Below are 13,552 nucleotides of genomic sequence, written 5' to 3' on the forward strand. Positions count from 1 at the left end.
GGGGATTCTTTACAGCTGGTGCCAAGCAGTGTCATACAATGACTAGCAAGGCGCGCCACAGGCTAGGGTGAAGTGTCTTGCTGAACAGTGTCCTGTTCGTTTTATCTTCTGTGCAAGACTTGTTGAGTTCATCTTCAGGCCTCATCATCCTGAAAAAGAAATTTCTAAACCTCGCCAGCAGTGTCTTCTGGTTTGACTGACTGGGGTACTGATGTGGCTGTGTTGTTTGTATTACTGTCAGGGTTGTTTTCTGGTTTGACTGACTGGGGTACTGATGTGGCTGTGTTGTTTGTATTACTGTCAGGGTTGTTTTCTGGGTTGACTGACTGGGGTACTGATGTGGCTGTGTTGTTTGTATTACTGTCAGGGTTGTTTTCTGGGTTGACTGACTGGGGTACTGATGTGGCTGTGTTGTTTGTATTACTGTCAGGGTTGTTTTGACCACCAAAGCTGCAGGAAGTTGAAGGTGTGGGTTCTTCAACATCTTGAATTTCACTTGGGTCTGTGGGACTCTTGTTAGGAAAGAGTCTCATGGTCAAAAACTGGTGCCACAGAGCATCTGTGGGTGTGATTCTCTTTGCAGGATCTGTGTCTAACATCGTTTGGAGAAGCCTTAAAAATGCCCTATTCTCCTTCCACTTCATGTCTGTTACTTGGCGAATCTTGAGCAGGTCATCCACACAATGAAAGTCTTTGGAAATGCCACCATATTTTCTGCTCTTTGTGTTGTTTGTGCTCATGTATTCATCCCTAGTTTTCAGTTGCCATGTGTGCTGCTCTCCATGGATTTTTTTCCAGAAAAACTTTTCAGTGAACATCCCTTTATCCAGAACGTGATTAGCTGGCTGACCTTGCATCTGTATAATGATGCTTAATTCCTCAAATGAATCCTGGATAGGAAACAGATGGGAGTTTATATACATGAAAGCCGCCACACATCCGAGAGACCACATATCCACAGCCTCAGTCACAGGGAGGCCCAAGGTTACCTCTGGCGCTCTGTAACCAGTAGGCTGTTTGAAGGAACCTTGCTCTATTTCTGACACATTAGTGGCTAAACCAAAATCAATCAGTTTCACCCTTAACGGATATGCATAACAAAGCATTATGTTGTCTGGTTTGATATCCAAATGTACGATACCAATGCTCTTGAGGGCATTCAAAGCCACCAGGGTCTGGTGAAGAATTGCTTGAATCTCATCCAAAGGAAGGTATGTCTTATGCACGTTTTCCATGTAGTTGTGAATATTTATATTTAGCCTTTCCAGTGCAATATAAGTGGAGCTGCCTTGCTTGAAACAGCCATAGAAATTTACCAAATTGCACTTGTCTGGATCCAAACCTCTGAGTTTTTTTAAAATTTTTATCTCCTTCAATGCTATCGCTTCATCCGTAACACGTTTTACTGCCACAATCCTCCCACAGGGAAGCCTGTAACCACTGAACACGGTCCCAAAGACCCCCTGTCCAATGATTTCTGTCAGGTAGTACTTAAACATTTTCTGTGTTTTACAAAAAAATAATAGCTGCAGTCAAGGTTGACCACCAGTTATCTTACACTTATACTAAGGCATATATATTATTATGATGTCACAAAGGCATCTATGACATCATTATGGTGCCACAAAGGCATCTATGACATCATTAGGGTATGGTAGTAGTATGGATGATGTTACTCATGATGTCATAACTTTAGTGATGTCATCAGTGTGTGAGCACAGCCACTGATAACATTCTAGAATGTTCTCCTAAAACCATGACAACCATCTGGTATGAGGCAATGAGAATCGGATCCAAGTGCTGGTTTCAAAAAGGAGTTTATTCAAAAGAAACAAAAGGCAACCACTAGGGCGAAAGTCTTAGAGACAAAACTGAAAACAACCACAAGGGCGAGTATCCTTGCCGGCTGAATGGTCTTTTTCTCTGTGCTCACTTGGAATGTTGATCTACACGTGCCGTATAGTGCAGAAAATAAATCCAGTGTCCATTGAGTTTTTGTTGCTTTATTTCCAAAGGTGCTTCAACAAACAAAGTGGCACGGTCAAAGTAACTAAACTGTTAATGAAACTAAAACTTCTGTGGCTACGGTCATGGCTATGGTTGAAAAACTGTGTGCCTTCCTACCAACTAAGACCAGGAAGACCGGAAAGGGTGTGGCAACACCAAAAAACACAGGCCACAAACCATGTGAACCAAACTGTGAAAAACACCAAAAATTCCTTCTTGGTCCCTACATTTCCGGCCCCCTCTGATGAGTTGCTCCCATACTCCACCTTGATGGGATGCAGATGGAGGATTGAACTGCCACTGTATTCCTCGCTGCAGTAAGGTGTGTTCAATTTTTGATGTGTTCCACTCCTTTATTGCCTTCTTCAGTTCATCTCCAGCTCTGCTTCCTGAAGATCGGCCACGGTGAGAGACTGTTTGCTCCGAATCTTTGTTTGGTTCCTGGTGGCCCTTTTAGTCTGCAGGACCTTGGAGTCTTTGACTGACTGCAGCAAGAAGTTCTTTACCTTCAAGATCCACGCCACTGCCCTCTTCAGCTGGTCCCAGGAGGAGAAGTGCTGCACCAGCTGCTCCATCGGCTCAGTCCTGCTCATGGTAAGTATGTTGACTGTTGCATTCCTTTTCATTTCAGGATCTGTAGCTGGAAGTATTTTGAGATCGCCTGGGCTTTGTGGCCAAGTCTCTGTGGACTTTGTGAGGAATGGAGGTCCATTGGTCCAACTCTTTGGACAATTGGACAAACTGTATTACCTTCTGTCCTCTTGATGCATAATCAGCAGGATTCAGATGTGTACCGATGTGTCGCCACTGAGATACTGTAGTTAATTTGAGGATTTCTGTCACTCTGTTGGCCACAAAGGTCCTGAATCTTGTGGTTTAGTTGTTGATGTACTTTAGCACTGCCATGCTATCGGACCAAAAGACCAAGTCTCTGAGTTGTAGTTGTTTCTTTAGCATGTGGTCTATGCGGACTGCCATGGTTGCTGCGGTGAGCTCTAAGCGAGGGATGGTAGTGAGCTTGAGCGGTGCGAATCTAGCCTTTCCCATAACGAAGGAGCAGTGGGTCTGGTTGCTGCTATTATGCTGTAGCAAGTAGGTCACCACACCGTATCCTTCTTGGCTTGCGTCGCAGAAATGATGCAGCTGGGCAGAAGTTACCTCTCCGAAATCTGCCGGCTTTGTTGTAGTTGCTTAGCAGGTGCAAGCTGTCAACCCACTCACACCACTGATGTGCCAGGCTGCCGTGGATAATGTCATCCCACCGAGTCTTTAACCTGCAGAGCTCTTGAAGGAGTTTCTTGGCCTGTAGCACCACTGGGGAGACTTCCCAGTGGGTCGTATATGGAACTCACTATAGAGAGAATGTTTCGTCTGGTTGGTGGTCTGTCTTGAATGGTGATTTTGAACTTGATCTGGTCTGATTGGACACACCACTGGACTCCCAGTGCTCTCTCAACAGGAAGATGATCTTGATCCAGGTCCAGCTCTGACACTTCCTTTGCCCTTTCCACCTCTGGTATAGCTGCCAACACTGTACGACTATTGCTGATCCACTTCATTAGCTTGAAGCCTCCCTTCAGACAGATAGTTTTGAGGTCTTGATACAGCCTTATAGCTTCAGTGTCCATTCCCACTGACATCAGGCAGTCATCTACGTAAACGTTCTGCAACACTGTGTCAACTGCAGTGGAATCAAACTGGTCTCTGTTGTCCTCTGCAGAGCGCCTAAGGGCGTACCTCGCGCAAGCTGGTGATGGCGTGGCACCAAATATGTAGACAACCATCCTGTACATGGACAGCTCTTTGTTGAGATCACCGTTGGTCCACCACAGGAAGTGGAGGAGGTCAGCATCTTCAGGTGGGACCTTTACTTGATGGAACATGGCTTTCAGGGAAGTCGCACTTGAACTGCTGGTGCCACAGGTCGTCCAGCTTGGCAACAGATAGTCTGTTGGACGTAACAGCCACTGTAGCCCTGCTGTCTGTAATGTAGCCCTCCCGCAGTGGCCCATTAATCGTCCAACCCAGAAGAGTTCTCACTGCGTACGGTCCATCATTTACACTCTTGATGACCTCTTGTGGCTCCATAGACTGTGGGACGTTTGTTCCAATCAGCAGCTCTATGCCAGCATTTAAATGTGGAATAGTCAACCCCTTCAGATGTGACCACCTGTCTATGTCAGCTTGTCTGGGAATGTTGCTTTGGTGTGCTGGTATATTCTTTTGGGTGAAGACTTCTGGCAGCTGGATGAAGTTGCAGCTGGTCAAACTGCCCACCTCCAGCCCGGTCACCACATTAGCTGGAACAGCTCTTTTGCTCCCCATCGTTGTAAGAAGAATGTTTATCTTTCTGCCTTGCAGTTTCAGCATATTCATTAGTCTTTCAGTACAGAAGGTAGCTGTACTGCCTAGATCAAGGACGGTGTATGCTTCAACAACTTTATTTCCTTTGATAGCCTTCACTTTAACTGGAACAATGGGAAGAATAATGTCTGCACCTCTGGCCCCAGTACCATCACATGGCTTGCCTTTAGCGTCCACAAGACCACTTGTAACTGGTCGCTTGCCACCTTGTTTCCCTCTGTGTGCCTCCTCCTCTTGCCAACGCTGCATGATTTCTCGTGCTCCACCACGCGGACTATAGGTGCTCCCCCCGCGTCTCGAAAGCTCCGGCTATAAAGTCCTCAGCGCTGGGATTTAATCCATGAAGCGATGCCACCATGCACGCTCCCGGTCTCACGGTCAATGCAGCGCAGTGCACTGCACGCAGATCAAGGGCCTTGTTTCCATACGGTCCGTAGCATCAACGAGGGCAGTTTTTCTACTAATGAATGGTCTTCAGTGTGCTCAGTTGGAATGTTGATCTACGTGTGCCGTTTAGTGCAGAAAATGTGAAAATGTTTGGTGAAAAACACCAAAAATTCCTTCTTGGTCCCTACACATATACATTATTGGGATAATTTTACAAATACTAGAACTTATATACCTGTTGATATGTACCTTCAATCCACCATTAGGCTTTTTAATTTATCTGTCCTTGTCAGAGCTGTGCTCTCTGACTAATGCATCATTTCATGTGCATGGGGGGAAGGTTGGGTTAACACCCCAGCCTGTATCTTTCGAGAGATAAAACCCCATTAAGTTACAGAAAGCAAACTGCACTGAACTTTTTTTGGGGGGGGGGGGGTCTAGTTTGCAAAAGGGTGAGAACCCCTGTCCTAGGGGGATTAATAATCTTAATCTTAAAGATTTATTCATTCATTCAGATGCTGGACTGAGAGTTTGATGCTGTGCGCTGTGTTTTTATAATGTCCATCCATGATGCTGCTCTGGCTCGTCAGTTAGCTAACAAACATAAGTCCGTCCATCAATGACAGGCTGATTAACGTTAAAATAAAGTAAGAATACTGCTCACTGTCAGCTGCTTTTATGAGTTAAATACGGAGTAAAAAGTGGGAGTGATTATTATTCATCCTCCATATTTATCATCCATTCAGCCTCTCTTCACTTGATGCCCACACAGCCTGGACCATCACACAGGTATCAAAATTACTAGTTGCCCAAAGTGTTACACATTACAATGTGTATGCTGCTTATTAAAAAATGTTTTGTCTGAATAAGGACATGTTTAGGGAAATTATTTTTTATACCATTTATCATCATATTATATATTTTGCAACCTGTCATGTTTGTTTTCTATAATATTTGTGCATGTTTGTTCCTCTCTCTCTCTCTCTCTCTCTTCTTCATCCTCTCTGTCCTGTCTCCTCTTCTTCTCCTCCTCTCCCTGGCCAACTGGTAGCAGGAAGGTTCTCCTTATGAGCCAGGTCCTGCTTAAGGTTTCTTCCTGTTAAAAGGGAGTTTTTCCTGACACCGTGGCTCTTAAGGGGGTTCAGGCTATGGGTCTCTGTGAAGCGCTTTGAGACAATTTGTGATTGTAAAATGCGCTATATTAATAAAACTGAATTGAATTGAATTGCAGCCTTCCCCCCTGATTTAATGACCTCCGCCCGGGGAGTAATTCAATGTAGAACCGCCAAAACAGCTGTAGTTGAATGGTGGGGCTAACAGACCGTCTTAGGGCCCCCCTCATGCTCGGGCCCTAAGCAATTTCCTAGTTTGCCTACCGTGTTGTGACCCAAAATCTACATCTATATGGGACCAGGGACAGTGAGGGATAGGTAGAGGTCGCAGCAGCCCGGCGGGAGGAAGATGGGAGGCCTTGCCACGGGCACAGACTGAGCAGGCTTTGACAAATTCCTGGACGTCCTGTCACATCCTCAGCGACAGGATGTTGTATAAGGTAGTAGGTGCAATGGATTCCTGGGTGACAGGCCAGAGGTGAGGAACAAACAGGCAGTTGTCCGGCAACAGGAGGGTGATGGCTGAGAGCGGAGGCCTCCTTCTATATCAAAAGTGGCCGCAGCCACAAAACAAGAGGGGGGCAGGATACTCACAGGTTCTGAGGTGGTTGAGTCAGGGAAAACTGTCTAGAAAGCACATCTGGCTCCTGTGATGTAGACAGCATCAATATTATCAATACTCTTAAAATCCTGTTCTTTCAGATCACTCATTAATAACCCTTGACTTCTCTCTTTCAGACCTATCAGCATCTGGGGAAATGGTCTACTACAGCAGATGTCTGTCTGAAGACGCCGCAGTTTAAGACAGCAATCCTACCAGTACTCCCCACAGTCCCATGTATAAGTACTGATGGGGGTAGCAACTTAAATATTACTCCTGCAGAAATAGACTGCTTTGTCAACAACACTGCAGACACATTACACTCAGTCTTAAACAGCATTGCTCCACTGGAGAAGAAAACTACAAATCAGAAGAGGCTAGCTCCGTGGTACAACTCAAATATCCGATCACTGAAATGGATTACATGAAGGATGGAGAGGAAGTGGCAGTCCTCTAAATCAGATGACTCCCAGAGGGCCTGGAGAGACAGTTTGCTGACGTATAAGAAGGTCCTTCATAAAGCTAGGACAGCCTACTATTCATCACTAACAGAAGAAAACCCTAAGCCTACCCCGCGCTTTCTCTTTAACGCTGTAGCCAGGCTGACGAAGAGCCACAGCTCTGTGGAGCCTCGCATTCCTGCAGCTCTTAGTAGTGAAGACTTCATGAGTTTCTTCACTGATAAAATCACCACTATTAGAGGAATAATTAACCACAATCTCTCTGTGACCGAGGATACACAGCTACTTCTGGACACAGATCCTGATCTACCTCTGGACTGCTTCGTGCCCATCGGCCTCCCTGAGCTGACCACCAGCATCAGTAAGTCTAAACCTACTACCTGTCTTTTGGATCCGATCCCATCACGGCTCCTCAAGGATGCTATTCCTCTGATCGGAGACTCTATATTAGGACAAATCAACCTGTCTCTGGAAACATGATATGCAGGCTTTTAAAACTGCTGTGATCATTCTGATACTTAAAAAACCTTCACTGGACCCGGACGTCTTCACCTCACCTTTATTTCTAAAATACTTAAAAGAGCTGTTGTAAGTCAGCTAAATGACCACCTGCATAGGAACAGTCTGCTCGATGCTTTCCAGTCTGGATTCAGAGCCCATCACAGCACAGAAACAGCACTGCTTAAAGTCACTAATGACCTCCTCATGGCATCAGACCATGGACTCGTCTCTGTACTCATTCTACTGGATCTCAGTGCTGCCTTCAAAACAGTAGATCATCGCATCCTGCTACACAGATTAGAACATGAGATTAGGGCAGGATTACAGGAACAGCACTGCGCTGGTTTAAATCATATTTATCTGACAGATTTCACTTTGTTCATGTTAATGATGTTTCCTCCTCAGGTACAAGGGTTAATCAGGGTGTTCCACAGGGTTCTGTGCTTGGACCGATCTTGTTCACCCTACATGCTCCCTCTAGGGAACATCACCCAGAAGCACGGCATAAACTTTCATTGTTATGCTGATGATACCCAGCTGTATTTATCCATGAAACCTGAAAAAAATGAAGCCGCTAGTCAGACTACAGGCTTGTCTAAAGGACATGAAGGACTGGATGACCTCCAACTTTTTACTATTAAACTCGGACAAGACTGAGGTCATTGTTTTTGGACCTCTGGATGGAATTACTTTGGCCTCCAGTATGACTGTGAGAAACCACGGAGTTATCTTTGACCAAGACATGTCTCATATTAAACAGGTCTCCAAGACCGCTTTCTTTCACCTGCATAATATTGCTAAAATCAGGAGCATCCTCTCTCAGAGTGATGCTGAAAAGCTCATCCATGCTTTTGTCACTTCAAGCCTGGACTACTGCAACTCTTTATTGTCTGGATGTCCACATTACACCATCAACAGTCTGCAGCTGATCCAGAACACAGCGGCTAGAGTTCTGACAGGAAGCAGCCAAAGGGATCATATCTCTCCTGTTCTAGCGTCTCTTCACTGGCTCCCAGTGGACTCAAGAATACACTTCAAGATCCTTCTTCTAACCTACAAGGCTCTTCGTGGACTTGTTCCATTGTATCTGCAGAACCTGATTGTACCATATGTTCCTAATAGGACACTTAGATCTCTGAGTGCAGGTTTACTTGTAGTTCCTAGGATTCATAAAAGTAGAATGGGAGGACCAGCTTTTAGCTACCAGGCACCACTACTATGGAACCAGTTACCAATCTGGGTCTGAGAGGCGGACACTGCCTCCACCTTTAAGACTAGACGTAAAACTTTTCTGTTTAGTAAGGCGTACAGTTAGCCTTAGACTTTGTGTGTAGGGCTGATAGGTGTAGTTATAGTTGCCTCAGCCACAGGTATAACAGGTGTTAGGGCTGATAAAATCTTAACTTTTAGCACAGCTATGCTGCTCTAGGCCTACGTTGTCGGGGGGCACAAACATGATCCACTGAGCACCCTCTGACCTCTCCTCTACTCTCCTTAGTTTGGCTCATACTGGTAATATCGTCTCATACTATGTGTTTACTGTCTTCCTCGTAGTTTTGTGCCTGACTCTCGCTCTCTCTCTTTGTTTGCAGGTCTCAAGACCTGCATACTGACCTGCAGTCCGGCCCCTGATCTCTCCTGTGCTCATTGACTTCATCAGCCTCTGCTGCTCATCTTTGCTTTGATTCCTATCAAATTACTATTACTACTTGTAGACTGACGATATATATAGATATCCATTATAATATAATCACCGTTTCATCTTGCTGTCATGTTTGCTCTGTACTGTATCATGTTTTCTGCATGTTTGCTCCTCTCTCTCTCCTTCATCCTCTCTGTTCTGTCTCCCTCTTTTCCTCTCTCTCTCTCTCCTTCATCCTCTCTGTCCTGTCTCCCTCTTCTTCTCCTCCTCTACCCGGCCGACTAGCAGCAGGACTGGTTCCTCCTTAAATAGACGGGTCCTGCTCAAGGTTTCTTCCTTTTAAAGGGAGTTTTTTGCTTTTAAGAGGGTTCAGGCTCTGGGTCTCACGCTCTGAGTTACTGTGAAGCACTTTGAGACAATTTCTGATTGTAAAATGGCTATATAAATAAAACTGAATTTAATTGAATTGAATATTTCTCTTCTGCAGCTGGTTATACAGCATGTCTATGTGTGGCATGATCTTGTGACACAATACTAGGAAAAAACAAAAAGCTTCATCTTCCAGCATTCTCACATAGCGGCATCTCTCTTCGTAGGGCCATCAAATGCTTCTCCATTCCGTATGGTCTGAAAACACTTCACTAGATCATCCTTGTGCTCGTACACTGTGTTAACAGGCTGTTGAAATTCCAACGTGTTGATGATGCACTTGGAAGTCGATGCACCACCACCTCATCAAGCACTGCGGTTCTCTTGCTCGATCTTGTGAAAAAAAGAAGCAAATCCTCCCATGTCAGAAAAAAAGTGACCTAAGTGATCTAAGGGATGCGAGGTTGCTTGTTGCCTTACCAGGTTTAACTGGTGGGCATAAGAGTGAACGTAGTGAGCGTTTGAATAGATGTCCTGTACCTTACGCTGCACTCCTCCAGTGGCACCCCTCATACTGAAGCCCCATCATAGGCCTGGGCGATCAACTTTTTCAAAATTCAAAAAAACTCTCTTGAATGTTGTGGCGTTGGTCAATGTATCTCAGTACCAGGACTAGTTGACACCACGGCGCACAACTCTCCCTCCCCTTAAATAAATGGCAAATAGTAACGTGATGAAGTTGCACTCACCACAAAACTGAGGCACAAAGCTGCCTCCTGTAGCTGTGTGCCTCGTTCTTCTTCTCTGATCCTTCAGTACTCCGTGTTTAGTCACGTAATCACGCTTGACATTATTTTCCCTTTGGACGCCGTTTTCTTTGCACTTCAGGCAGGTTCAATTCCCCAAAATATCCTGCTGTGTCTTTGAACCTGTGGTCACCATTCACTTTTTGTTTTTTTAACACCTTTGTTCACAGCCGTACAAATCTCTGAGCTGCACGACACAAAATAAATAATTTTTTGTTAATATTACTGTAGTGTTATTCAGCAGAATATTGTGGGTAGTTTAAATTTATATATAAAAAATAAATTCTTATATTTATAAAAAACATTTGGGCTGGATCATATATGTTTTGGACATCTTGGTGTGGGCCAGATAGAACGTTACAGCGGGCCAGATTTGGCCCGCAGGCCTTGAGTTTGAGGATAAAAGAGTCCACAAGGTGGCGACAAGTCACCGCACTACTACTAGCAGCTAATACTGCACACAATCATTTGGATATAGTTCTGTCATTACTGTTGTTTTTCAGCTCACTTAGATAATACTAATACTGCTCTCCCTTATTTTGCCTCATCTTGTTTTTATGTCATACATCATCCTCCCATACTGGTACTGACAGACCTCGCTTTGTCTCTAGCTTGTAGTAATGCTAAAATCAAACAGTCCAATCAATTCCTATATTACAATATTATTCAAATATTTTCACATTTCTCACAGGTGTGGCTCCTGTATAAAATGACGTAAACAAAAAAACGTCAAATTAAAAACACAGATGTAGAGCAGACCTGTTCATAGCATAAGGGTACATAGGACTGACCTATCTGTATGGAGGAGATCAGAGGAGAGAGTCTGTCTAACCTAAGCATCAATTGCCATGAATGTACTTGAGTCACCTTTAAACCTACACACAGAAGAGCAGAAAAAGTTATGGTCTACTGTGAGCAGGCCTGATCGTAAAGTCTGACAGCAGCAGGGAGGAGCGCTCCTTCACACAGTGCGGATGGTAGTGTTGGGAGGTTCGACTCGTTACTGACTCGATTCAGTTACTCTCAAACCCTAATGTGAACGAATCTTATTGTGAGTCATTTAGTTCATTTTTATAGCCGATGGCGCATGTTCCTCTGTAGTATAGTGCCGCGCATTGATATAGGTCAAGCGGCGACGTGCATTAGGTGTGAAGCGTTGTGTGTTGCTATGGTAACTGGAAGTCTTGCGTGAATAAACAGAACTGAAGAAGCCTTGGCCGCGGTTCTCAAACACTAAATACTGAAGACAACATGGTTTGCTTCAGCTGACAAAGTATAATACACAACTACCACAAGCAATTCAAAGCATGTGAAAACATAAGAGAGCAAATACACACCACAATAAAGCACCTGTTTTTTTTTAAATCAGGAAAACGGCACAACGCACTATTCTCACGGGCGGGTCTTATTTTGCTGCTGCTGGTTTATCTGTTAATAAAAACCGCCAGGCTAGGCCACACACACCACACCAAAATCCCAACAATATTTACAAAAACACAGAGGAGCCAGAGATCGATTGTTTAGAGTTCACGCTGTGTTGCAGGCAGAGCTCAGGTGATCAGCTCCGCACACAAGCAGCGCGACACAACCGGTCTTTTTCCACAAAGCTTCTCCCCTGTACCCCCAGAGTTTAGTGCAACCCGATCAGTTCCCAAATAATATATACAGAATATTTATAGTTCAGAGTTCGAGAGAACGGTCCAAATGAACCCGTGTCCCTCCGTGAGGACAAGATCAGCAGTTCCTCGGTGAGACGTCGCTCCATTAAAAAAAAGAATAAAACGCGATCTCACCAAACTCCAGTCGTTCGGGTAAATCCTTTTTAGTCCTGGGGTAATCCACTGTCTTTGGTAAATCTACATTGTCCGTAGATTCCACTTAGATCGCGGTAAATCCAGCCAGGGAAAAGGTCCACTCGTCCACCTGTGCCTTCCGTGTGTCTCCTGAGTTCCCCCCGTGTGTCCTCCGTAGAGACATCTAAATGTTCCGCACAGATATCCCACACCTCCGCAGCGTAGATTGGCATGTGACAAATATACATACATGACATTTATATGTGATGAGAAATAATAACCTCTTTTCTCTCATTTCTAAAACAGCCATGAACGAGAGTGTGCTGCTTCCCACACAGCGTGTGTGGAGCCCGTCACGTGACAGATGAACGAAGAACGAGAACGAGAAGGAATCCACAGCTCTGATCTGTGCAGCCTGAGCAGCCTATCGCATGACAAATGAACGACGGACGAGAAGGAGAACTGCTTCTTACACACTGGTAAAGTTAAAAAATATTTATCATTAAATGAACACATATGTGCAGCGGAGAGGATGAAGTACAGGAACTATTAAAGTATGTATTATTATATTTTATTATTTAATGGCGAATAACACTAAAACATATAATTTTCGAAAGCATTTATATACAGACACACTTTACATTATATACACAATAACTCTACACATCAACAAGAACCAAAGACCACTAATTAGTTATGATAGCGGTTGTCACAAATGAAGGAGCGTCAGATATCAGATTCATTTCCTTGTTTGTTTCTCAGTACACAGCCCCGCAGCTGAGCTTCAGCAAATGAGCAATCTATGAATGATCTGTGAACGATCCACGAACGATCCGTTCGTTTGCTGATCATTTGCTGCTGGTCAGATGCCACACAGCCTGAGTGGCTTGGTCGTCATGTGACAAAAGAACGAAGATCCGGGGGCGACTCGTGAACGAATCATATCTGTTTCCTGTCCTGCCAACTGAGCTTATGCGGCTGCCTGCCATGTGTGCGAGAGAACGAATCACTCACTGAGACATTCTGGGTTGATGTCCAGTACTAGACCTGTTCGTTTTATCTTCTGTGCAAGACTTGTTGAGTTCATCTTCAGGCCTCAATATCCTGAAAAAGAAATTTCTAATCCTCGTCAGCAGTGTCTTCTGGGTTTTATTTGTGCTAAAACCTGTATTTTCTCTGTCACTGCCTGACTTGTGTTGTTGACTGTGGATTTCTTGACTGTACTTGTTCGGTTTATCTTCTAGACAGGACTTGTCAGTTTTATCACCACAAAGAGGCTTGTTGGGTTTATCTCCAGGTCTAGCCTTGTCAGGTTTATCTCCAGGTCTAGACTTGTCAGGTATATTCCACGTCATCCTCTTTAGAGTGGACTTCTCGAGTTTCCCTTTGGGTGTACTGTTGTTTGTGTTGTTTGTATTAGTGCCAATGTTGTTTTGACCAACAAAGCTGCAGGAAGTTGAAGGTGTGGGTTCTTCAACATCTGGAAGTTCACTTGGGTCTGTGGGACTC

At 44.6% G+C, this 13,552-nt stretch overlaps 1 protein-coding gene across 1 annotated transcript; it reads right to left on the reverse strand.

The window, feature by feature from the left end:
- Positions 1–164: 164 nt before the first annotated feature.
- LOC114427832 (homeodomain-interacting protein kinase 2-like) lies at positions 165–2,300 on the reverse strand. Its single transcript, XM_028396038.1, has one exon. The coding sequence runs from the start codon at positions 1,497–1,499 to the stop codon at positions 165–167; it is 1,335 nt and encodes a 444-aa protein (XP_028251839.1). The 5' UTR covers positions 1,500–2,300.
- Between the last annotated feature and the right edge of the window lie 11,252 nt (positions 2,301–13,552).

This window comes from Parambassis ranga, chromosome 22 (assembly GCF_900634625.1).
Source record: "Parambassis ranga chromosome 22, fParRan2.1, whole genome shotgun sequence".
Classification (NCBI taxonomy): Eukaryota; Metazoa; Chordata; class Actinopteri; family Ambassidae; genus Parambassis; species Parambassis ranga.